Source organism: Zootoca vivipara, chromosome 5 (assembly GCF_963506605.1).
Source record: "Zootoca vivipara chromosome 5, rZooViv1.1, whole genome shotgun sequence".
Lineage (NCBI taxonomy): Eukaryota > Metazoa > Chordata > Lepidosauria > Squamata > Lacertidae > Zootoca > Zootoca vivipara.
The window spans coordinates 22,082,110-22,109,483 of NC_083280.1; the positions used below are offsets into that span (position 1 = coordinate 22,082,110).

Genomic DNA, 27,374 nt, shown 5'->3' on the forward strand with positions numbered 1-27,374 from the left:
CCACGACATACCTTCCAACATTTCTCCAATGAAAATAGGGACGTCCCATTCCACATTTTTTTTTTTTTACTATTTATCTCCCACCCATCTGACTGGGCTTCCAACATATATAAAAACATAATAAAACATTAAACTTTTTTTTTTATAAAAAACCCAAATTCCTATACAGGGCTGCCTTCAGACAACTCTTGGGATGTGTGTGTGTGCATAACTCCACGCCCTCCAACATTTCTCCAATGAAAATAGGAACGTCCTAAGGAAAAGTGGGACATTCTGGGATCAAATCGGAAACCGGGATGGCTTCTCTAAATCAGGGACTGTCCCTGGAAAATAGGGACACTTGGAGGGACTGCCCTGATTTGCTGCTGGACTCCAGCTTTCTTCAGCCCCACCCAGCAAGGCCCAAAGACGATGGGAGCTGCTGTCCAAAAGCATTTAGAGCAGTGTTTCCCAACCTTGTGCCTCCAGCTGTTTTCAGACTACAATTCCCATCATTCCTGACCACTGGTCTTGCTAGCTAGGGATGATGGGAGTTGTAGTCCAAAAACAGCTGGAGGCACAAGGTTGGGAAATACAGGTTTAGAGGGCCATGGATTCCCCAGCCCTGCTGTAACATAACATCTCAGTCTAGTAGGTGGAGACTGTTGGAACTTGGCATTTTACAGCTCACCTGGCAGCCGCAGACAACAGGGGATTTAATGCAGAGAAATAAGCAGGCTTGTAGGAGAAGGGCGGATCTCTGTCAGAAAAGTTTCTATGCTTTCTGTGGAGCAAAGGAAGCCCATCCTTTGGCCTCCATCTCTCCTTGGGCTGCCCACTTGGTGGAAAGCAGGCTAATAAATTGCCAATGCTGGATTTCCCTGCTGGCAGAGAAGGGGGCTTGGAGATGCCAAATAATACTCTTTGGGCAAGCTAGTAGAAATAAAGAAAGGGCAGGCTAGTAGCTTAACGTGTGCTTACTTACGAGGCTGCTTTATTCATCCTGAAAATAGTGCATGAAAGCTACCAGAGCATGAAAGTACCTTTTGCTTTGATCTATAGAACCTGTTATGGAAAAATTGCCCCTAAAATGCACAGCCTTTTAGGAAGGACGGACGCAGATCGGAAGCTCCAAAATTTGCACTAAGTTCAGCTCCGCCGGGAAATGACAGAGACCACACGATGCTGTCAGGAAAAACAAACTGATCCTTTTATTACAGAAAAGAAAGAACTACAGCTGTAGGGTCCCTGCCTCAAAGAATGTAGGAAGGAACCCCGGGAAATGGTGCATCTCCCTTTTATACCTTTCTGTCCCCACATGGAAATCCCTGGACTGGGAGGGACGGGAAAGACAAGGAAAATGGGTGCTTAGGGGATTAACTGGGTGTTGATACTATTTCTTCATATGGTGAAATGACAATTGTTCTCCTTCGTTGCTGATGAGTTTCCCTTTGTTTGATCAGTCTAGATGGGAGTTGAGGTGGGGACGGTCCTGGCGATTGCCGAGGGGTTGGGGTCCATCCGGCAGGTGTTTCCCCCCAGGTCACGCAAGGATGATCCCTGGGATTATGTAAAAGGTGACACTTCTGGAGGTTTGAATAAACTGTCCCAGTTAATCCATCTTTGTCCATGTGTGTCTTTTGAATCAGGGTGGCGATGGGGCAAGGTTCAGGTGGGCTGGGGTCATGCATGGGTTATGCAGCATTTCCTTTTACAGGAGACATATCTAATACAGAGAATTCTATGCAAAAGGTAGTAGTCCTGATATATAAAGGTTCTGAGACATAAAACAGCAATTCTAATACAGAGAGATCCTTGCATAGGTCATGAATAAGACAGCAATTCTAATACAGAGAGAATCTAGCATAATTTAAGGCAAAAGGTTCTGTAGTGATAATCTAAAGGAGTCTAGGGCAGAGGGGAAGGTGGAGAAGGGAAATGTGCGAGCTTATGCTAACTGTTGTGCATATGCAGATCCTTAAGCCTTCCTTAAGGCAGGTTGCGTCCAAGCAGGAGGGGTGAAGGTCTTTGAAGTGGAGCGGAGACGGGGAAGATGGCGTTGAACAGGATTCTGGGTATTGCAGCTGTCAAATTCGGTCACCCCTCTCTGTTCATTAATAATGGTGTCCTGATTCTCTCTCCCCCCTATAATTTTCTATAACAAACCTTTTAATGAGGGTGAAAGAGGAGAGCGCAAAAAATATGGTCTGAAGCTCAACATCAAAAAAACCAAGATCATGGCCACTGGTCCCATCACCTCCTGGCAAATAGAAGGGGAAGAAATGGATGCAGTGAGAGATTTTACTTTCTTGGGCTCCTTGATCACTGCAGATGGTGGCAGCAGTCACGAATTTAAAAGACGCCTGCTTCTTGGGAGAAAAGCAATGACAAACCTAAACAGCATCTTAAAAAGCAGAAACATCATCTTGCCGACAAATGTCCGTATAGTTAAAGCTATGGTTTTCTCAGTAGTGATGTATGGAAGTGAGAGCTGGACCATAAAGAAGGCTGATTGCCAAAGAATGGATGCTTTTGAATTATGGTGCTGGAGGAGACTCTTGAGAGTCCCATGGACTGCAAGAAGATCAAACCTGTCCATTCTTAAGGAAATCAGCCCTGAGTGCTCACTGGAAAGACAGATCCTGAAGCTGAGGCTCCAGTACTTTGGCCACCTCATGAGAAGAGAAGACTCCCTGGAAAAGAGCCTGGTGTTGGGAAAGATTGAGGGCACTAGGAGAAGGGGACGACAGAGGACGAGATGGTTGGACAGTGTTCTCAAAGCTACGAACATGAGTCTGACCAAACTGCGGGAGGCAGTGGAAGACAGGAGTGCCTGGCGTGCTCTGGTCCATGGGGTCACGAAGAGTCGGACACGACTAAACGACTAAACAACAACATAGGAAAAGATTGGAGAGCATCCATCACCACACCTAGAGGGCAGCAGGCTAGCTTACGAGGTGCAGGTGTCATAATGCACACAGTTCTGTACTCAAAACACCTTGCCGCCTCTTCTGCCAACAGAGACTGGCTACCTCCCTCCTCCCTCCCTCCACTCAGTGGTGAGGCTGGCCTAGGCTGAGATGGGGTGAGAAAGCAATGGATACTTGAATACCTGCATTGTTAAACCCATATCCCTTGGCATGCAAACTGTTTCTCTTCCTGCTTTCTATGAGTGGGCGGTAATTTTGTGAAAGTGAGCCTAAGCACCTTGATGATGGGCTAATTGCAGATAACTAGAAGTTGTCCAGCCCCAGCCAATAATTGCTGAAGCATTTTGAGTAAAGCAGGAATTAATTTTTTTAAAATATATATATGAGAAATAGCCCCCAAAGAATTCTTTTATTAGGAATAATATCACTGAATTGTTCTTCCTTTCAACTTAATAATTACCTTCACTTACCCCTCCTTAATTTTGCAGGAGAGTTGTCTTTGATGCTAAGAAGAAAACCTCCTTAGGATGAGTTACTGGAACCTGGATAAGAGAACCTGTCTGCAGTACTGCAGGCATTTTTTGGTGGACAATGGAGTTTTTCATGGTAAGTGGCACCTTACCCCTCTAGCTTCTGCCGTCTCTTGTTTCTTACCTCCCTTTAAGTGTGGCTGAAATTACACAGTGGGGCCTACATAACAGATGGTCCTTATCTAGCTGCAGAGATCCAGTCTGAAGGCCGAATTTTATTCTGAGAAGCGGGGCTTTCTCACTCGCTGGTTTGTTAACACTTTCGTAGGCTTTTAGCGGAAAGGGAGCAAACCTTTGGGAGCAAAGCAAAATTGGCTGCGTAAGTGTCAGCTGCCTTGTTGATATCATCACGCTGTCATTCTGATAGTTGCACTTTGAAGTCGGAATCTGATATTTTGTGGATTCTGGTGTGCACTTCCCAGACCAGAACATACTGCAGTTATCCTTTTGGATTTTGGACTTTTCTGAATTTTGCAGTGCAGTTCTAAGCTTAAAAAAACCCCTCTCAAAAACTGTTTCGAAATGTGGCTTTTGTGAGCAAATGCAATACAAAAATGTATTGAAATGCAAATTTTTGGCTTGATTTTTTTTTATAAAAAAATGCAGGTTAACACAGAAGCAGGAAGGAATGGCTTTGGTTGCTGCTGTTGTTACTGTTACCATCTAACCAACTGCCTCAAGGGGATGTGAGGAAGAGGAAACCCAAGGCTTATACAGTGGTACCTCTACTTACGAATTTATTGCGTTCCGAACACACATTTGTAAGTCGCAAAAATTTGTAAGTCGAATCCCATAGGAATGCATTGGGAGAAAAAATTCGTAAGTCGAAGCAACCCTATCTAAAATTTCGTAAGTAGAAAAAATCCTATCTAAACCACATCCAAGATGGCGGACGGAGCTCCATTCATAAGTAGAAACATTCGTAAGTAGAGTTATTCGTAAGTAGAGGTACCACTGTATTATCCCCTTCCACACACCCCCACATAAAGTGTGATTTGCAACCGTTTGCTTGAGCTTTAACCACCGAAATCCTACACTGGGGGGCAGTATTGGACTTAAAACGAAAGAATTTCATTCCTTCACATCGTCTCAAACAGCCTTGTAAAATCATAAGAAATGATATATAATTAGATTTCTCTTGTCTGGAGACATTATTAAACACAGCGACTTGCAATTTTGCAGCAGTTTTTTAAATAAAAGAGGTATAAAACGGCATTTCAGTGTCTAGTATTAAAATGAGAATCACTTTTTATGACTGCTTTTTCAAAGGGTGGCGTGTTTTGGACCCCCTATCCCAGTAGAAGCTGCCCAAGCCCCTTGCAGCATATAGGGGTGTCTCTGAATGCAAATTCAGTGGTGTTCTTGCTGCTGCAGCTGCAGGTTTATTTGTCTGCTCCTGCCCTTTCTTGCCTGCTATGAGCCAGAAGAAATGGTGGTGGGTCCTTGACTTAACTCTATACACCTTCTCAGGCTCGGTACCCAGGATCTGCATCAGCCAGGGGCCCCTCAACCTTTGGCCAGAAATGGTGGCAGAACCCAAAAGACCACCAGAGAACTGGGCTTTGCTCCTCTTGCTATGGCCAGGCGCGCTTTCCACTAGGAAATGTGGAACTTCCAAAGGGTAGAATTCCTTGATATTAGCATTTTTTTGTTTGTTTCAAGATTCAAAATTACATTTTAACACTAATCCTATTCTACAATGCTAATGACTTCCTGCTCACCGACCCTCAATGTTTATAATTGTAATTTACATATAATTGCATTTTAAAGTACCCTCATATTGAGTTTCATCCTCTTCATCAGGTTTCTTAATATAATCTACTATTTCCACCCCACCCCCCTTAAACCGCAAACCCTGCTATGGACTTAGAGTTGCTTTTAAAATAAATTGGAATTCAACAACACCTGAAGGACGCCACATAGATACCCCTGGTTTAGTGTGATATGTGAATATGGCCTGTATCTCTTTAGTTCAGCTGAAGTATTCCCGAGGAGAGGAGAGGTTATTTGTATTCATTTTCATTTCTGCCTGCCTGCCTGTGTGTGTTCTACAGAAGTTACCTGCTTTGATGCTAATTGTGATGCAAATGTGAAAAGGACCGAAAAGCCAATATTCGTCTTTTTTGTTGTTGTTCTAAAGCTAGAATTACAATTAGCTTGAATTAATTTAAATTCTCATCATACTGGAAACACAATATTCACCAGGTTGCTGTTGTGAAGTTGAGAATCCTGGAGATAATATTGATTAGCATCTCTCATATATTTATTTTTTGTGTGAAGAAACTATGAAATATATCACTAGGCAATGATTTTATCCTGCCTCTTCATTATGCTTTATGTTTGGTTCAAAAATTAATCCATGTTTCAGGAGCTGAGGTCCCCCGCCCCAGGAATTAATCTGATTAAAGATAGCAACATTTTGTTTGTGTCTGCCCTGTCTTCTTCCCTGTTGGAGCTACTACTAGGTGTGACTGCAAGTAAGGACTTGGGAACCTAGGAACCAAGCAAGTCCTCCTGGTCTAGGCTGCTACTAATCTCGGGGTTATTCTTTTTATTATTTCATTTTTTATTTATCGCATTTCTATACTGCCCTTCATCTGTGGCTCAAAGGGTGGTTTACAATATAAAAACCCAAAGATACATAACATAATAACAAACAAAAACAATACCCCTTCATGGTTTAAAAGGCCATAGATTGTTTAATTAGTCAAAGACCTGGGAGAAAATGAATGTTTTGCCTGGGGTCTAAAGATATGTAGTGAAGGCTCCAGGTGAGCCTCCCTGGAGAGAGCATTCCACAAGTGGGGAGCCACTGCAGAAAAGGCCCGTTCTTGTGTTGCCTCTCGCAGAGGTGGCTGGTTTCTTCATTTCTTCTGTCCCTTGCACTGCTGGCTTGTGGCCCCCTCCATCTTTACTCAGAGAGAATGTGGCCCTCGAATGAAAACATCTTGCCTATCTCTGATTTATTTAGGACTTATAATTTGTCAATTATAGCCTTTTTCTGTTTTTAGATTAGCCTTATAATATTTGCTTGATTCGCTTATATCTATAGTCTCAGGAATGTTAGGGTCATTCAATTGCCTAAGCGGAAAGCAGACACGACATGTTTAATGAACAGCTCGTTTTCTTTGATCAGTTCCAAGAAGAGCCCTTTCCCTTTTTTAGTGCTATTATTCCTGGTTTGGAGGGAATTATTCTTCCCCCTCTCTTTTGATGCCTGTCTGATGCATACAACTCCTTGTTTAAAACTGCATTTAATAGCGGTGGATCCACTTTGCTGTATAAAATCTGTTCCTTTCTTCTCTGCCTTGGAGACCTTGGTCTTAAGAATGAATTGAGTGGTGTTAGAATCCTGTTATCCTGTCATCCTGGCTCGCAGAGAAATCTATCCCTTGCTTTCTTGCTTAGTGCAGTTAATTTGGTTATGTTAAGAGTATCTGATTGTAATTTTCCCACTGAGCTTACTGTGATAAAGTCATAATTGGACATGTAGCATAGGGAACCTCCTTGCAGTCTCGGCAGGAAACGAAACATGTGAGGACTGATTCATTTTAAATCCCAGCAAAGGAATAACAGAGCAATGTCCAATGACTAATGATGGTTTTTAGGCTCAGGGAGGTGGTCGTAAAAAAACCCAAAAACCTACGTGCCAATTTCACACAGTAACTAGCAGCTGAATGTAGAAGTCATGCAAGATGGCATGATATTTGTGTCTCTGAACATAAAAAGATCTCTGCAGGATCACACCAAAAGCCTATCTATGCCATGGTCACACATTGCATTTATAGCACAATGATACCTCTTTAAACAGCCACGCCTTCTCCCAAAGGATTCTGGGAACCGTAGTTTATGAAGGGTGCTGAGAGTTGTTAGGAGGTACCTGGTCCTCTTACAAAGCTACAATTCCCAGAGTTCCCTGGGAAGAGGGATTGGTTGTTAAAGCTTGTTGCTCTTGGTCATATGGTTTTTGAATTTCAGTGTGTGAGATTCGAAAGTCTGGACACGATTATATAGGATTTTCAGGCGCAGAGTCCCGAGTATGAGATTACTTTAGGGAATCCTTTCTGCAGTGACTTCTCTGCAAAGGATCTCTTGCACATTGCGGAGGATTTGGGAGGAAGGGGGTATTCTTGGGAACGGCGTGAACATGGATAATGCTATAGAAAAAAGAATAGGGCGACTCCTATTTCTGGACCTCCCCTCTTGATGTGCCTCGCACCCTCGTAGAAATGTGGAAGGTTGCATTCTGATCTTCAGGGCAGGGAGGTAAAAGGTGTTCATCAGTGGGTGATGAGCCATCTGGCAGAAAGTCACCCCCAGGACTCTGTAGACAGCAAATCAGAAGGCCGAGAGTGGAGATCAAGAACAGTGAGGATTCTGTTGGGAGAGATTTGGGAGGTGTGAACTGGGCTGGGTTTTCTGCAGGACAGACAGGTGCCTGCAGAAGAGAGTCTTGCCTGGTGTGGTCTGCAGAAGGGAGTTGAGTGGGAAGATGCTTTGCAATAACTGCTGCTAAGTGGAATGTGGGCACCAGGCTGAGATGAGGAATGGATGGATTTCTCTGCTGTGTTCTCCTTTCCTCAAAGGGGAGCTGCTCTATCCCTTTGACCAAGTCGGTTGCCTTCTTCTGAACCTTCCCCACGATATCCTTTTTTTTGAGGTGAGGTGGCCGGAACTGCACATAGTAACCCCCAGTGCAGTCGCACCATAGATTTGTATAAAAGCATGATGATGAAACGACCAGCTTTGTTTTAAATTCAAAGCCATCCTCCCACTGTGAGTCACTAACCATCCCTTGAACTGACTCTCCAGGGCCTCAAGCAGCAATTTCCCCCTTCTCCTGCCGCTTTATTCCAGGCACCCCCAAACTTCGGCCCTCCAGATGTTTTGGACTACAATTCCCATCTTCCCTGACCACTGGTCCTGTTAGCTAGGGATCATGGGAGTTGTAGGCCAAAACATCTGGAGGGCCGCAGTTTGGGGATGCCTTGGGGATGGTTAGTGACTAACTAAATTGGGAAATCTGGGGCTCCCGCTATCACTCTGTGGGTGGATACTGGACTTTCTCTCAGAACGCTCCCAGAGGGTCCGGTTGGGCCCTTATATGTCAAACATGCTTAGGACTAACACAGGAACACCACAAGGATGCGTGCTTAGTCCGCTCCTTTATACTCTTTATACATATGATTGTGTCGCTGCCCACCCTAGAAATAGGGTTGTCAAATTTGCAGATGACACAACCGTGATCGGGCTCATCTCTGATAAGGAGGGTGAAACTGAGTATAGAGATGAGGTGGAGCGGCTGACAGAGTGGTGCAGAGTTAACAACTTGCTCATAAACACAAAGAAAACTAAGGAGCTTGTGGTGGACTTTAGGAGACAGAAGAACGAGGTCCAGCCACTCTTGATTGACGGAATTTGTGTGGAGAGGGTAACAACGTTTAGATTTCTAGGCATTGAGTTACAGGAGGATCTGTCCTGGAGTGTTAATACGAGGGGGCTTGTGAAGAAGGCGCAGCAGAGACTGTATTTTTTAAGAATTTTAAGGAAAAACCATCTTCCACAAAAGCTGCTGCTTGCCTTCTATCACTGTGCCGTACAGAGCGTGCTTACGTACGGTTTATGTGTGTGGTACGGAAGCTGTACTTCCCAGGACAGAGCAGGGCTGTGTAGAATTATTAAAACAGCAGAGAGCATTATTGGCTGCTCACTCACCACCTTAGAACAAATTTACACCACCAGGTGCCATAGAAAAGCACTAGATATATCAAGAGATCCAACGCACCCTGGCCACCATTTCTTTCAGCTCCTGCCATCGGGACGGAGATATAGAACAATGCAGGCAAGAACGAGCCGTCTCAGGAACAGTTTCTTCTCTAGAGCAATTTTGGCATTAAATGGAAAGCCCGGACTTTGAAGTCATCTTATTTTACTTGTTATTTTGTAGTATATTTACTGTTTTTAATTAGCTTTTTGTAATTTTGGATTATGCGGAATGCTTTATCTGAGTGGATGTAGCAACCGAGTAATTTCGTTGTTCCCGCAAGGGGACAATGACAATAAAGATATCTTATCTTATCTTATCTTATGCCTGCAGTTTATTCCATTTCACTGGAAATGCCCAGAATTGAACTTAGGAGGTTTTTCTTTCTTCTTTTTGCATGCAAAGCTTGTGCAAGGCTTACTCTCTTTTCCTCCATCTGTGTATTGCAGCGGGATAATTGGTACTGTTGGACAAGGTGTCATTCGAAGAGGCTTTTCTGGCATTGGCAATCTTCTCACTGAGGATACCCTCCCAAATTCCAAGAAATGAACACTTCTGAGGGCAGCCAGTAGAGGCCAGCAGGCATCTCTCTATGCGTTTAGGAAGCTCATTTCGGCTACATGGAAACTCTGCCTGAGCGGCGAATAAACATTCTGTGCATGTTAAACCCGACCACTTTCATGACTCAAAACTTGCCTGAGGGTTCCTTGTCCTTTTCTAATGTTATTAGGAAAAGCTGTTAATAGCTCTATTTGCATGATATTAATATTCTGATCTGCTTATGTCAGAAATTCCTTGTCACAAACATTCAGGCTGCTGTTGATGATGTCTGGTACTCCAGGGAGACTCTTGAATGCCCCAAAGCTAAAATGCCATACATACATAACCAGAGAGAAGGGGAGGGAGAGATCAGAGCTCAGATTAGATCAAGTGTTATTATTTTTTGCTGGTACTTTTCTAGTGGGAATCTTTAATTTGCAGCATGGAGGAAGGAAGGAAGGAAGAAAATAGCCATTTGGATTAGATGTGCCAGAGGAATGACAAATTTATAGGCTACTCCAGGATTGAGTCTCTGGACATGCACAAAATATTCTAGGACCAACTGATTTAAAAGGGGAGTTAAAATGCTTTCATGTACCCCCCCCCCAAAAGCATGGAAACTCTAAACTTAAAGCTCCTATTTTAGTACTGGCACAATGCAAGGAATATATAGTTCATTTGAACCAACCCTAGTGAGTTTTAGGTGCATTTCAGAGACACACCTGTTCACTCAGGTAGATATCCCACACTTTTGAAGTGTGTTCTGCTGATTAGGAATGTCAGTGCACCCCCTTCCTTGTTTGCATCTCATGTGTCCTTTTTGAACATCTGAAGCGGGCTTTAGAGTGCCTGCAGGCTCCCTGTGCAATTCTGTTTGGTGGTGGGGAGATGACCCTTCTCCCTGGACAGTAGTGACTTGAGGTGTCTTCTGAACCATGGCATTGACACATTAATGGAGCAGTGGCGGTGGATTTAGACAATAACGTCAACCCGTTCTGCTTTATAAACTGTTCTGCAGTGCTTCACCGGTGTTTGTGTATTATTGCTATCTGGAGGGGAACTTTTGCCCTTCAGGGCTCACCCACATTTCCCTTTGCCTGGCTGCTTTCCTCCAGGGAAACCTGCAGTTTAGTGCTGAATCGGAACAAATAGCAATTGGGGTTTCTGCAGTGGCTCGTCTCCACCCTTGCGCCATATGCAGAAGCCAGCTTTTCCCTTGTTTGGTTCCTCCTTCACTGAGCTGGCTTGCGTGACACAGGTACCTATGTCTTGCTTTCCTATGTCTTGCCTTCCTGCACATTTGTCCAGTCTAGAAGAGCCAAACTATGGCTTCCGGAGGCAGCATGAACGTGCGGGCTCCCAGAGAGGAACTAACGGCTGCCTTTTCCCTCCACATTTTACAGTCATACCTCATGGTGCGTCCGCTTCAGGTTATGTCTTTTCAAGTTGTGTCCCGCGGCAACTCGGAATGGGTTACTTCCGGGTTCACCGCTCGTGCATGTGCAGAAGGGCTAAATTGTGCCAAGTGCGTGCGAAGACATGGCACTTCTAGATTCAAACACTTCGAGAGTTGTAAACGTGCCTCCGGGATGGATTACGTCCACAACTCGAGGTTCCACTGTATTGCCATGCTGCTGTAAGCCAGCATTGGGCTTAGCGTGTTCCCTGAACTGGGGCTGGTGGCTAAACTCTGTCCCTGCTAACCATGAGCTGTAGCCAAGGGCTGTTCTTTTATACATATATAGTCCTTCTTTGCAGTCAGCTATCTGCATTCCATTGTAAACGTGCTTCTGCCTGCTCTACGTTCTTGGGCTTATTCCTGTTTGTGGAGTTGGGGAACACCATGCAGACAGGTGCACGTTCAAAAGGATACACCATGCTTATTTTTAGCAGTAGATCTCTGGATACATGTCAGTGAAAAGCCAGCCTGCGGCTGTATATTCCACATAACTATTGATCTCTGAACTGCTAATCCTACATCTCTTCATTTCTTAGAACTCTGTGCACGCTATGCTTTCCGGGGGGCGGGGGGGGGATGGCAGGCCAACATCCTGTCTTAGTTTATCCCAGTACGTTTCCGAGCACAATTCAAAGTATTGGTGCTGACCTTTAAAACCCTAACTGGCCTTGGCCCAGTATACCTCAAGGAGCGTCTCCACCCACATTGTTCACTGAGGTCTACCTCTGAGGGTCTTCTGGTGGTCCTCTCTCTTCAAGAAGCAAAGTTACAGGGCCTTCTTGGCATTGGCGCCTACCCTGTGGAATGCCTTCCCTACAGATGTCAAGGAGATAAAGAACTGCACAACTTTTAGAAGGCATCTGAAGGCAGCCCTGTATAGGGAAGTTTTTAATGTCTGACGTTTTATTATTTTGCTTGGAGCCACCCAGAGTGGCTGGGGAAACCCGGACAGATGGGCGAGGTATAAATAAAATGATAAGAATAAGAATGACCCTGTTCATGACCAACACAAAGTGGAAACATGCTTTAGCTTAAAAGGGTGAGTTGCTTCCAGGAGAGATTGCCGCATCTTGGTTTCTCCTTGCTCCTTCTGCTGCTGGGCTGCTGTCATCCAAACCATGGTTTGCCTTAGCATATCATCCAGTGTTTCACTCGTCTAGACATGCTGTAAGCAAGTTTTGTTCTTGTTGTATATAGGTCATGGCTTGTCTCAAGCCCAGTTTCAGATGATATGCTAAGCAGGATTGGAGTAGGAGCAGAACGTTCATGATCTTCTCTCTTAGAACCTGGAGAAAACCCATCTGCAACACGCTCATGATTTCAGTGTGTTGACTTCTGCCTATATTATTCCATTTTGGGAAAAGCTTTGGGGGCTGTGTTTAGTGTTCCGTGGCCTTTCATGGGCTCATTTTATAATATCTGAATTGGGTAATTTGGGTTGCAACACAATGCTTATATAATGTTGTTTTTCCCCTCCGTATTTATTGTAGGAAAGCAAAGTTCTGCCCTCCACTAATCACTCTCTTTGACAAAAAGTAGCAATTTTTCTATGACTTTGGATAGTGAAAGAGAAAGGCTGGCGAAGCAGAAAATTAAAATTATTGTGAGGCTGCAATTCTTAGCTTTAACAAGCCATGTAGTCAGTGTTTTGTTGTTGTTGTAAGGAACATTTTGTAAGGGGAGAGGGTTCACTGTGACTGTTATGCTTAGGCCACTTGGCTACCTCACTGTGCCCTTCCTGCATTGCAGGGGCTGGACTAGGTGACTTTGGGGGTCCCTTCCAACCTTGGTGATAGCTTCTGCATCTATGTTATCAAGATTAGGCTTGGCATTTTATTTGCTGTCGGATCTTACTGATTTACCCCTGACTGATTGAAGGGCTTTAGTGCTGTCTACAGAGGTAGCATCCCAAGATCTTTTAGCCACATCTTTTTCTCATCAAATTGGGCCACTCTCCATCTGCTGTCGGCCTGCAGTCAATTGATACTTAAGCCTTTATTGAATTTCTTACCTGCCCTACACCATAAAGTCCCAGCAGATTAGCACCATAGGAACATACGAAGCTGCCTTATAGCGACTCAGACCATTCATCTACCTTGCTAAGTATTTACACAGATGAGTAGCGGCTTTCCAGGATTTCAGACAGGGGTCTCTCCTAGCCGTACCTGGGAGACTGATAAGAAACTGCAAAACTGCAAAACTCGGCTGCAGTCCTTTCCCCTATAAGGCAAGGGATGGCTTGTGCTCCCCAAATATAAAGCAATAATCCGGAAAGCAATTTATAAACAATATAAAAATACAGTTTTAGAATTGGTTAAAAAGTGCACAGTTGTCCTTCGGATATCAAAGGCCAGAGCCAACAGGTGCGCCTTCAGTGTGGGATGAAAGCTGTGCAATGAATATGCCAACTCTTCTCTGTGGGGAGCCAGTGCCACAGTTTATGGGATGCCACAGAGAATGCCCTCCTTTGGACTGCCAGTTCTGAACTTCTGAGGGTGGTGGAAGTACCAAGAGGGCCCCCTCTGCCAATCTTATCACACAAGATTTGTAGGCAACGAGGCAGTCATCTTGACCATATTAATGGTCATAGAATCATAGAATCACAGAGTTGGAAGAGACCACAAGGGCCATCCAGTCCAACCCCCTGCCAAGCAGGAAACACCAGCAAAGCATTCCTGACAGATGGCTGTCAAGCCTCCGTTTAAAGACCTCCAAAGAAGGAGACTCCACCACACTCCTTGGCAGCAAATTCCACTGTCGAGCAGCTCTTACTGTCAGGAAGTTCTTCCTAATGTTTAGGTGGAATCTTCTTTCTTGGAGCTAGAATCCATTGCTCCGTGTCCGCTTCTCTGGAGCAGCAGAAAACAACCTTTCACCCTCCTATATGACATCCTTTTATGTATTTGAGCATGGCTTATCATATCACCCCTTAACCTTCTCTTCTCTAGGCTAAACATACCCAGCTCCCTAAGCCGTTCCTCATAAGGCATCGTTTCCAGGCCTTTGACCATTTTGGTTGCCCTCTTCTGGACACGTTCCAGCTTGTCAGTATCCTTCTTGAACTGTGGTGCCCACACTCACTTATTTTGGTTTCCGAAACGACAGCTTGGGTGGGTGGGATTTTATTCTTGACAAAAACGCTAATTTTGTCAGTGTTAACAACAGCACCTTAAGAAAGTGTGGTCCAAAGGAACCATTTCATTTAGCATTTGATTTCTCCTAATGAGAATGGTCAAGAAAGGCTTTCAAATGTATCTGCTTAAAAGCCGCTCTGGGATGCTCTGCAGAGTTTCCCATTGAATAGATTGGCTCTCTGCGCTGATGTTGGCAACAATTTGAGTGGAAAGCAGGCAATCCTGGAAGGACAGAGATGGCTCAGATTCAAGGTACGTCTAAGCCAAACCTGCCTGTTTGGACAGGTGTTGCAAAAGAAAAAGAAAAAAGAGGATTGTCGTTTTGGTTTTCCCCTTTCCTTTCTAGACAAACTAATTATAATCTCAGCGGCTTTCTTCATGGGTGCAGCTGCTTCAAATTGACTGTGATTGACAGTCCTAGGGATCTGACATAAATCTTACATTTCAGCTCTAGGCTACTGTCCCTGTCCCCCGTCTGTTCAGGATGAATAAATGCTGCCCACCCTTTCTCCTTTTGTGTGGCAGTATATGTAGCTTTTAATTTTTTCAATACCTAAGCTTGGCTTTCTGTGACTTTCCTGCTAATTAATGCACCATCTTCTGTATCTGAAACTGAAAACCATAGATTTGTAGCTCTGTTGCCAACATGACTTGGCATGACACATCCATTTATGTCAGGGGTGCCCAAACCTTTTTCAAAGAGGGCCAGATTTGATACCCCAGAGTTGTTGAGGTTTTTTTAGGATTGAAGTTGCTGCGCTTTTTTTTTAGGATTTTGCCCCAGGACATATACTGCCACAGGGGCCAGATTAAATCAATAGACGGGCCCCCAAAATGGACTTTGGACATGCCTATTTTATGTGATAAGCAAGGCAGCATTTTTGGGGTGGTCAAATCAGTCTTATTTCTGATCTGCATCTCTTTCCCCCAGAAGTCCGTTCCCTCCTGTTTCTGTATTATTTTTGACCAGAGTCATGATGGAGCACGCTAGCCAATTCCACAAGAGGCTCCATCACCATTGTCTAACAAGGTCAACAGAGAGGTTAGAGTTATTCATGGACAGAGCCAGTGGGGTGGACTAGGGTGACCAGAGTTTAAGTCCCCATTTAGCCTTGAAGCTCATTGGTTGACCTTGGACTGGTCATTGACTTTGAGCCTAACCTCCCTCACAGCGTTGTTTTGAGGATAAAATGGAGATGAAGGGAGAACCATTTACACCACCCTGAGCTTTCCTTGGTGGAAAAGTGGTATGTAGAGAAGAACGTGAGAGAGTCTGCTGGATCAGGCCAGAGGCCCATCTAGTCCAACACCCTGTTCTTACAGTGGGCAACCAGTTGGCTGTTGGAAACCAGGGAGCAGAACATGAGCACAAGAGCATTCCACCCTCCCGTGGTTTTACAACAACCGGTGTTTGGAAGCTGCCTCTGTGGTGTAGTCATAATCCACAAGCCAAGGCTCAAACTTGAAGAGCTGCGTGATGGATGGTGGAACAGAGGAGCAGCAAGTGAATCTGAAACTGAGTGCTCTAAATAGTTGCAAGATCTGGAAGTTGGTGGACAGGCAGACTAAGAGTGAGATGTAGAGATACCTAGAGGAATAAGGAAACCATACATTGGTCTTTTTCTGGCCAGCTTCTCTTAAGCCTGATACTGGCTTGCATGGAGCCACCCAATGGTTTTGGTACTGAGTTGGAATTTAAACTGGAAGCTCTGTGAAACATCAGTATCTTTTCCAGAATCATGGCATTGCCTGATGACATGGAATAGAAGTGAAGGACCTGTAGCCTTCCGGGTGTTGCTGGACTCTAATGCCCTTCATCCCTAGCTAGCATGATGGGAGCTGTGGTCCATGAACACCTGTGAGATCACAGGAAAACCCCTCGAACATGTGGCAGGAAACTCAAATGACACACAACAAAGGCTTTGGAACAAAAGTCTGTCATATAAGTATATCCAAGTCTGTGCTCTATTCACCAACAGTTGATTATTCCAAAACGGTTCCTGGAAGCTTGTTTTACAATTTCATTAGGTCTGGTCTCCAAATTCTCCTTTTAAGTTAATTAGATGCAATGAATAGACGAAAAAGAAAGAAAAAAGCTCCAGCAATAAACCTCAGAACACAGCCGCTCTCTAATGCCAGATCAGACCAAAGGCCCACCTAATTCAGCATCCTGTTCTCACAATGGCTAATCAGATGCCTGTGGGAAGTTCACAAGTAGGACCTGAGGGCAACAGAAACTCCCTACTTTTGAGTCTCAGCAGCTAATATTCAGAGGAAAGGACCCCTGGATGGTAAAGTCCACTCAAACTTGACTTTGGGGTTGCGACGCTCATCTCGCTTCAGGCTGAGGGAGCCGGCGTTTGTCCACAGACAGCTTTCTGGGTCATGTGGCCAGCATGACTAAACCGCGTCTGGCACAATGGAACACTGTGACGGAAACCAGCGCGCACGGAAATGCCGTTTACCTTCCTGCCACCTATTTATCTACTTACACTGGTGTGCTTCCAAACTTCTAACTTGGCAGAAGCTGGGACAGAGCAACGGGAGCTCACCCCGTCACACGGATTTGAACCGCCGACCTTCCGATCGGCAAACCCCAAAGAGGTTCAGTGGTTTAGACCACAGCACCACGTGTCCCCTGCAGTGCGGGCAGAACCTACCCAGCATGTCTAGTAGCCACTGGTAGCCTCACCCTCCATGAATGTGTCCAATTCTCCTTTAAAGCCATGCAAGTTGATGGACATTGCTACATCTTGTGGGAAAACAACAATTTATTATGGCATTGGGCTGCGGAAGAGAGCGGTCTCTGTGCTACGAGTAACAGGGCAGATTTGCATGTTAGCACAGCCAAGTCGATATATGAATAATGGGTACTTTCTCTAACAGCAACACACATGCAGATGTGGAAGATGCACAGGTCTCAGATGCACACATCTCCAAAGTGTGTTTTGCTTGCTAGTGCTTCTCATAGTACCAAGAGCCAACCGGAGATATAGAGGGTTGATTCAGATGTCCATTTTCCACATGGAGGACTACTTGTAAACTTAGCAAGCAACCAAATGGGGAATTGGTTGTCTGTAGCATCCAGACTCCTTTCTCAGGGCAATCTTGGCCTGTTTCTTGCAATTGATTGTGGAGACATGGTAAAATTCTCTTCGTTGCATCGTTTTGCAATGTGGTCTAGACTGCTGATGGGAGCGGACAGGATGTGATAGTTCTGCTAAAGCATTTGTTCTGGCTGCTCATAAGCTACTGGTTCACCTTCTAGGATATTGCATTGATATATGTAGCTCTGAATAACTTAGGTCCTGCCCAGGGTACCTTAAGGACTATTTGAGAAGCTCATCTGGAGCTCATCTGGAGGAGCAGGTTTTAGTCCCCCATGTTACAGAAGCCCGAATGGCCTCACCTAAAAGTTGGCTGTTTTGTGTTACCATGCTGTGCAATACTCTTTCAGCAGAGAGGTTCTCTTGACAAAGGAAGGAACAAAATTATCATAAGCAGGTGCTAACTTCACAAGTATTGCAATTATTCTTCTGGAAACTTCAGTTGCTCTGTTTAATCTGCGGGATATGTTTACAAATTCAAGATAGCTCTTGGCTCAGGAGAAGATTGTGATGTTCTGCACTCAAGAAAATTATGGCTGTAAAAGTCGCAGGGAAGGACTCTTTATGCCAGCATTTCTTCTTTGCAAGCAATTTCAGTTAAAAAAATGAGAATTGCACAGGAGCACATTATATCATAAAGTAGCAAAATGAAAAATAACTTCACTGAGATTTGCTTAGGGATGCTAAATGTTAAAGGCTGTGACATAATTGGTGTCTAATGCTGTGTAATTGAGAGGAATCTGATTATCTCGGGAGTAAAGGAGAGAGTGAGTTCAGCATAGTGATTTGCATTATTAATATTATTGTTACCAGCCCCTCGACAGCAGGCTGTAGGGTTGGTTGCAACAATTTAAAATTCAGACATAAAAAAACAGCTAAAATGAATTATCGTCACAGAAATAGGGTGGAGTCCTGAAAAACACACCTCGTGTTTCAAAGGTCAGGATAAGGAGGAGGGTCCTCAGCTTTAGCTGAAAGTGAAGGTGCCGGACACATCTCTGTGGGGAGGGAATTCCACCACTTGGGGCTGTCACAGTGAATGCTGCTTCTGTACCCCAACCCCAACTTCTGTACCAAATTTAGCCTAACCATGTGAGAGCCGGCTGAGCCTCTATGGAAGGTCCATGGTGAGTTACCCAACCCAACCTCTTCTAGTTGTCTTAAACTACTCTTTTAAAGGAAATAAAAAAATTCCTTCCAGTAGCACCTTAGAGACCAACTAAGTTTGTCATAGGTATGAGCTTTCGTGTGCATGCACACTTCTTCAGATACACTGAAACAGAAGTCACCAGACCCTTATGTATAGTCAGAGGGTGGGGAGGGGCATTACTCAGAAGGGTGGTGGGAATGGGTAGGAGTGGTAAACCTGTTGACGACTGTTAACGACTATTAATGACTTCAATTGGTCTTGCAGGAAAAAGCAAGGTGTGAGATGGCTAAAGAAAGCTTTATCATGTCTAATGAGATAAGAACCCAGTGTCCCTATTCAGACCAGGTCTCTCCATGGTTTTAAGCTTGGTAATGAGTTGCAATTCAGCAACTTCTCTTTCCAGTCTGTTTCTGAAATTTTTCTGTAATAAAACAGCTACTTTGAGATCTTGTATAGAATGTCCTGGGAGATTGAAGTGTTCTCCTACTGGTTTCTCTGTTTTGTGATTTCTGATGTCAGATTTATGTCCATTTATCCTTTGGCGTAGGGTTTGGCTTGTTTGTCCAATATAGAGAGCTGAAGGGCACCATTGGCATTTGAAGGAGTTGGGCTTCAAGAGTGCTCCCTGCTGAACTCTCCCCTTTGCATTAGGACCTTAGGAAACAGGCCAGTGGTCCACCCAGTAAATGTACTGTCTACTTTTACCAGCTGTGGTACCCCAGGATTTCAGATGGGGTTCTCTCCCAGCCCTACCTGGAGATGCTGGGGATTGAACCTAGGACCTCCTGCATGCAAAGCAGCTGCTCTGCCACTGAGCCATGGCTCTTCCCAATGGGACCTCAGTCTCAAAGGCAATGTTACTGGTTCTTGGGAAACAGCAACAGGTGGGTGCTGTAACTATTGTGCATTGCTTGTGGGCTTCCTGAAGGCGTTTGGCACAGGGGGAAGAAGAATGCTAGGCTAGGTGGAGCTTTGATTTGGTTCAGTTAAGCAGGGCTTTTCTGAGGGTCTCGTTGGAAGCCACTAGGGCTGGATTGATTCCATGGGCCTCCAGTCATCTGTCAGTAGGCTTTAGGTGCTGAGCTTGTGCCAGGTCAGTATTTATCAGACTTAGTCCTCCTTCACTTAAGAAGGATACGATGGGGAGATTAATTCTGGGCTAGAGGTGAGGCCAAACCAAATACCATGCACATTAAGAGTGCTGTTTAACAATACAAAATGACATAAAAACCTCTCTAGAGCTCTTCTGATAAGACTCATTCAAGGAAAATGGTGGTACTGGCAGGTAAGCCTTGTTTTCCCCTGCGACCTTCATTCCTCAACCCCATTGTTCTGCATCAGACCAAAAATACCATAGGGACAGCAAGGATTTTTTTCTTGTTGGCAACTCACTTAGGTGCCAGGTGTCTCCGGTGAGGGTAAGCTGTAGATGGCCTTGTTGACAACCAGCTGCTGACAGGCAGCTGGCGAAGAGTGTGTTTGCAGTACACCCCCCAGGCTTTTCTCTTCAGGTTTGCCGGCGCTCGATTGAAAGATGGAGGGAGCCTCTTGCAGGGAGTTGGATTCTAGCTGGCTTTGCTGAAGAAGAGTCAAGATCTGCTACTGTACTTGATATCAATGCTGCGTAATATTCTTGGAAGAACTTGATTCTCTCGAGCAGTTTTACACTGAGGCAAACCAGTGGACCAACTACTGCAGCCTCCTCTGGCAGTGACTCCTAGCACCAGAGATATATTTAACTGAAGGTGCCAGAAGCTAAGCCTTGGCCCCTTAGCAGGGAGACCAGTGTGTTTCGGAAGTCATGAGCGCTCAAACAATGCCGGTGGTTCTGTGCCTTTATTAACTGCATGGCTGATGAAGAACCAGGATGGTACAGTTGTTAAGAGTTTTTGCCTAAGACCTGGGAGACCAGGGTTCTAGCCCCCACTCAGCCATGAAGGGTGACCTTGGGCCACTCACTGCCTCTCAGCCTAACCTATGCAGGTTGCTATCAGGATAAAATGGGGAGAGGGAAATTCATGTGTGCCACCTAGAGCTCTTTGGGGGGAAAGGTGGGGTATAAAAATAATAAAATGAATGGCAGGCAGAAATTCAACAGGTACACACCTCCCCATTGCCCACACAGAAAGGGATATCTGTAGAATTTCAGTCTGCCGTGTTCAGGGTTCGTAGACTCATTTAGGCAAAAAAGGATGCTGAACCTAATTATATGCTTGCAGTTTTGATTTATTTAAGTTCAAAGCAAAGTGGGAGTACAGTCCAATTAAAAATAATTTGCAAGCCCTTTCTTTGTTAAAGAAAGTCTTGGAGAAGCTCATTGTGCTGTCTCTGTCTGCTTCCTTCCACTTCACAAATTCTCTCAGCTAGAGATTTATTTTTTTAGGTGGTATTCTGCTTTATTTTATTCAGCCTTCAGCTTGCGTCACTCCTCTGATTTTAAAACCCAAAAGTGGGGGTGGGTTCTCTTTCCCAAGGTGCGAAGGATTTCCTCCATGACGTTTGAGAGACCTGCTTCTCACAGTGCTCTCTGCACAGTTTGTGCCTTGAGGTTTTGAATCATTTCGCTGTGCATGCATCTCTCATACCCAAAGTGGTCCTGCATTTCTACAACAGCAGCTGCACAGAGCAGAGCCTTCCAGGCTTCCTCTCTGCCTGGGGATTTTTTCTTCTTCTTTCCCTCCCTACCTTCCAGTTTGGAGCAAAGTTATCCAGGATCCCCTTTTGGATTTTTAAAAAATGATTCCAACTCTACGGTCCTATGATTCTGCGACTGCTAATCTTCCCATATCCATGCTGCGGATAACATAGACTTCAACTTGTTTCGTAATGGACAGGACTGACAAAGTTCATGGATACTTCTAAGAATTGTGTTGCAAATATTCTACCCCTGGAGATGTGAATGAATTTGGGCTTCTGCTTCAAGGAGACTTTCTACTCTGCCTGCCAATAATGTATAACAATAACAGATTTAATGGCAGACCTCGAAGTATATAAAAATTTAAGCCCAGAGAAAGGTAAGGATGCCATTCACATTCCTATAACTCTTTGGCAGAAAGGCATGATGTTCAGTCTCTTTTGGATTTTAAGGTGCATTTCATTTCAGTGACTGTTAAATTACCATTTCTATGTGTTTGGGAAGCTGGTTGTAGCGAGATGACTGTCAGTATGATGGAATATTTTAAGCCTGTTTCTCTACACTTCCTTTTATTTGATGTAGGATTGATTCAGAACATCTTCATGTGCAGGTAAAAGTCACTTCTGTTCATGCATGGAGGAGTCACCAATTTTCTTTCTCTGAAAAGCCTCTCCAGAGAATCAAAGGACCAGAGTACCAGGCAAAGTGTCACTGTGGTTGGTAACGAGTGGGGGCTGCAGCCCAAGGGAGAGAGGAAGTGTCTCTTCCAGCTGAGGGTTTATTATTATTATTATTATTATTATTAGAGAGTCTTTGGACTCAGCCCATTTGTAAACCCTAAAAAAATGATAGTTCTCTCTCTCTCCTCCCTCCAAACATATGCTTTCTTATTGGCACTTTAAAATTATATCATCTGTTGTGCATCATCTTTGAATGAAGGTTGCTTTCTTGTTGCCCAAATATATTCTTGAATGAATTGTTCAACCAACCATTTTTCATGGGGTGGCATGGCTTATGGTGAAAAGTGGGTTAATTTAGCCTTAAAAGTTGAAACAAGCTGCTTTCATATTTATAACGATCGGGTCAATCTGTCAAACACAAGGCATCGTACATAAATATAATCTGCCGTACATGACAACATGCATCGATCTTCCTTAGCGGTGGGAGAAGGTATTGAGTCTCGACCTATAAAAACCGGAGTTTTTCTTTAGTGCGATAAGAGACAACATTTCTCCATTAAATTTAGTAGATTGTAATGGGAACAGAATTATGCTCTGGGTCCCGCAGGAAGCCTGGCTTCTCTCGATGCAAAGGGGGATTGTTGATTCTTCTTGAAAACAGAACTTTCCCGCTGCTCTGACCTTCCCCTGCACTTCTACCTGCCCAATTTTTACCAAGTGCTCCTCCAGATAAACAGGATGGGTTGAAGGGTTTGAAAAGGCAGCTTGCTGCCGGGGTGTGTGTGTGTGTGATTCACCTCAGAGGTTTTCTTTGTAGTGTTACCATGATAGGTTCGCTGCAGCTTGTGGGGAGATAAGTGGTTCGGATTCCTTGCGGTACTAGAATGTCGTGCGTGGTTGTTAACTGACCGTTAGTGGAAATTCTGCAGCTTTTATGCAACATGTGATCGATGGATGTCGGTGGGTGCAACACAGGCACAATCTCAAGCATATCCAGTTGACTTACCAGGTCTGCAGAAGATTGCTTCAGAAGTCCTGCCAATTGGATTAGGGAGCACTAGGCTAACCTGCCCAGTAATCTTGACTCTGTATGAGGAAAGTTCCTCTCTCTTTCCCCAGTCATATACGTAAGTTCATTCTGGCTTTTCCTTGTTGATCCTCCTCCTGTTTTCCTTTCTTTTGCACCCTGATGTACCTTGTCTTGATCTTACAGGCTACAAGGCTGAAGGCAGGGCATATGCATTTTAATTTTTGTGCAGAGCCTATCATATTTAGGGGCCTTGAAATGCAATGTCACCTCTTATTTAAATAGGTGTATATATAGATTCAAAGAATCATAGCATTGTAGAGTTGGAAGGGATCCCAAGCGTCATTCAGTTCCCAGCCCCCTGCAATGCAGGAATAATTATGCAAAATCTTCTTTTAAACTAGCCTGCTAAGAGTCTTAAGTCACCTGTGTTTCTGTGCTAGCTGCAGAGAAGCGGTTTTACCTTCTATGTAGCCAGAAAGGAAATGCAGGCTCGTTTTTCTTTTTCTTTTTGCAGGTTGTAACAGCCCTGGTGTTATGTTATTATAAGATGATCACATGGAGGAGAAAAGTGGCTGGTCAAGTTCTCCTCTAGGACAGCGTGGTGTAGTGGTTGGAGTGCTGAACTAGGACCTGGAGACCAGGGTTCAAATCCCTGCTCAGCCGTGAAGCTTGCTGGGTGACCTTGACCCAGTCACAATCTCTTAGCCTAGCCAGCCTCATAGGACTGTTGTGAAGATAAGAATGGGGGGGAAGAAAGCTTCAGGGTGCGATATAAATGCAGTGAAATAAAAAAAGTATTAAAATAAGAAATAGGATGCGGTTCCCAAACTGTGGCCCATAGCGTGTTGGTGAAGAGCACTGGGAATTAAAATTCTGGAGAATTTGAATTGCAATGCAATAAAATGCAATGTAAGAAATAAAAGGAGCAATAAAAGTGCAAGTCAAAATTGCACAGCTCCTAGCACAGCACATTACAGTTGCTGCAACAGGCAGAAGAATGATTAAGTGGTCCGCCAAAACCTTCAGCAATTTTCAGTGCGTCCCTGGAGGAAAATCAAGTTTGGGAATCAGCTGTCCTAGAAAATACCTTTTGATTTTTTTGGAAAGTAATTTGAGGTAGCATTTCCTGACGGGTCACACTTCTGGCATGCTGTTTAGAACAGAGGCCAAATACACAGAGGGTTTAGTTTATCTAGAGTTCCAGGAACTGTGTTTATATTTTTGGAGATCTCCTGTGTTTTGTATACAGAGCTTGGGGATTAATTTCATGCATATGCTGGAGCAGAAACTGGCAGTTTGCCAGTCCATCTGCCGTAGGCGCAGTGTTTTATAAGGTAATGGATATGTGAATAAGAGTTTAATAATTGACAAGGATTAGCTTTGTAAAGGGCAGCTTTGCTAAAGTCCTTAAAGTAGCAGAGGGAGGAAGAGAGACCTAATTGGTTCGGCCTCAGCAGTTACTTTTTTTGCACGTACCAGACCTTGGCAGCTTAAAAAAATGTGTGCCTCCTGATAAAAATGCTTCAGACAAACATTTTATGTCGCAGTTGATTTACAGGTAATCTTTTAGCCACTTTTCTCTTGGACAACTGTGAACTAAGGGCCTATCCACATACCTTCAATATGATTTATGTGTCTCTAATTAACATAGCCTGTGTTCTCACCACGGGAAAGCGTTTGCCTGTCAAAGACTAGGGCATGTTCACTCAATCCCTCGAGATCCGCCCAACCACGGACCTGCCCCCTGTGCTTTTATACTTTTAATGCAGTGAGATGAACAAGCGATGTTCCCCCCTTGGCGGTGCCTGTTCGGCCACATATATATAGAACCTAGAAATCTGCATGAGTCTTGACCGCATCATAAATCACAGGGCTGGAGCGCCTGCCAGAGCTGTGTAAAAAGGAGGCTAATGGGAATTGTAGTCAAAAAGACCTGAATGCTGCTGTAGATGGTTTTGGATGGAGCCCAAGTAATGGAGCACTTTGGACAAGTTAAAAACATCCTTGGCTATGGAAATCCCTTTAAAGGAGAGCCTGTTGGGTCAGTCCAATGGCTCATCTAATCCAGCATCCTGTTCTCACAGTGGTCCTCTTGATGCCTGTGGGGACCCACAATAAGGATCTAAAGTAGCATGCAGGCTCTCAAAAATCCATGCCTGAGGATTGCTCAGACTTGCCTACTTAGGAGTGGCCTCTAATTAAAGTTTGGGCATGGGTGGTGCTGTGGTCTAAACCACTGAGCCTCTTGGGCTTGCTGATCAGAAGGCCGGCAGTTTGAATCCCCGTGACGGGGTGAGCTCTCATTGCTCTGTCCCGGGCATGGGTGGCGATGTGGTCTAAACCACTGAGCCTCTTGGGCTTACTGATCAGAAGGCCGGCAGTTTGAATCCCCGTGACGGGGTGTGCTCTCATTGCTCTGTCCCAGCTCCTGCCAACCTAGCAGTTCGAAAGCACGTCAGTGCAAGTAGATAAATAGGTACCGCAGCAGCGGGAAGGTAAATGGCATTTCCGTGCGCTCTGGTTTCCGTCACGGTGTTCTGTTGCACTAGAAGCAGCTTAGTCATGCTGGCCACATGACCTGGAAAGCTGTCTGTGGACAAACGCCGGATCCCTCAGCCTGAAAGCAAGATGAGTGTCACAACCCCATAGTCACCTTTGACTATGACCAGACTTAGCCATCCAGGGGTCCTTTACTTTTTAAAGGAGGGGAAGAAATTGCTGCAGATTTGTCTTCTGTCTTGATTTTGTACTGTGGTTGCCATCTGCGTTGGGCAGAGGGTGTTTTTATACGTTGAGAGCGAACAACATTTCTGTATTCCAAGTAGTACAATCTAACGTGCCATTCCAATGGGACCAATAGAAAGCTTGTTAATGAAGCTGTTTCTGTTTCTGAAACTTTTGTTCTATGTGCTTATTGCTAGCTCCCCCCCCCCCCCGCTCCCCTCTTACTGTGATTTCTTCCCTTATGCGTGTATATTGCTTCTTTAAAGCATCCTTATGTGTGTGTTTTTGTGGGACTTGGGTGAGAGCGACAGGCCCTGCTTTTGCCTGATGTCCAGAGGTTTTGCTGAATGTGTGCATAGAGCACTAGGCACATAGATGAGCAACGCATGAACAGGGCACCAGAAAAATGCCCTTGCCAGTTATACAATTCCTGTTTATGTGGCGAGGCCACTGTAGAAGCAGAAATCATGTGTGTAGACAGTAGAAATGTCATCAGAATGGTTCCACACAGAGAGAAGGAGAGAGATGTAGGGAAGAACATCTGCACATAGCTCATGTAGCAAGGATTCACTAAAACTACTTATTGGTTTGTCAACGAAACAAACTTTTCCCCTCCCAGGCTGTCATAACATAGTTGGTTTTCAATGTCAGGATATAAACAAAGGAAAGGTCAGTGCTTAAAAGGGGATGATAATTTCCTGATGGAGCAGTCAGCTGTACCGATTGTGATCCAGAGTGCCCAATAAGCCATAAGATTTTTTTTTCAGCACAGTTATTGTCATTTAGGATAACAAGGGAGTGCTCGCAGCTCTCTCCCTCATCAGAGACATACAGTACATGAACTCAGCTTGTGCCAGGAAAGCTGCCCCTGATCACTGCAAAATGCTTGTGTTTCTCTCATGCTTTTTTTTTGGCAATGAATGAAGGCTTGGGCATGCTTGCCCTGCAAATTCTATGATTTTACTGATAGGGACCATGCAGAGATGACACTGCTGGTCTCTTAACTGCATGTGTAGCAGTGCAAACATTGCAAATGCCAGCATAAAGAGGCCCTTTAAGTACTGACTGCTCATGGAACTCGAAGAATGTGCATCTATCTGATACTGCCCAGAAAAAAAACCATACAGTATACGGTTCTTTTAAACTGCAGTAATGCATTTATGTTGGAAGCAGTATCACCTACAATTTAAAGCTGCAAGGCTTAATTTCTGCCAAGATTCAGCATGGATTCACGCATATATGTCAGGGGGAGGGAGCTGGTCCCACCTGATCCTTATCTCCCCCATGAACCATGGGGCTGCCAACCTGTCAATCACCCCTGATGTCAGAATCTTTCTTACACAAATGACCAGCAGATTAACAGTGTTTGCAATGCATCACAGATGAGCTATGCAAACGTCAACGATCACTTTTGGTTTGTATCCAGTGTGGCGCTAAGTTAAAGTCACTTAATGGCATACTAGTTGGCTGGCAAAGTGTTTTGCAGCAGTGCAATGTTGTTGCAGAAAATAAATGCGCAAGCAGGCTGCTGGTAACGTCATTTCACAATAGGCTGCGCAATCTGTTGAACAAGTTTCTGGTAGCACAGTTGGATTCCTCTGTTGTGCAGCATTGAAACCCCTAGTGCAAGAGCACTTGTGCTAGCAGGCAGAGAACTTTGGATTCACCCCCATGGGTTATATTGCGCTGCTTATTTTTCTATAGCATGGGTA

The 27,374-nt window shown here is 44.5% G+C and overlaps 1 protein-coding gene across 3 annotated transcripts in view; it reads left to right on the forward strand.

The window, feature by feature from the left end:
* Nucleotides 1-27,374, forward strand: part of PLCH1 (phospholipase C eta 1) — a 146,096-nt gene that overhangs the window by 14,677 nt on the left and 104,045 nt on the right. For 2 of the 3 annotated variants that reach the window (XM_035133658.2, XM_035133663.2), the window contains exon 2: nt 3,398-3,515. In XM_035133658.2, the coding sequence (XP_034989549.2) occupies nt 3,437-3,515 (79 nt within the window). In that variant the 5' untranslated portion in view covers nt 3,398-3,436. Of the gene's footprint in view, nt 1-3,397; nt 3,516-20,654; nt 21,608-27,374 lie in introns of those variants that run through there. The other variant, XM_060274459.1, reaches the window with a different exon arrangement.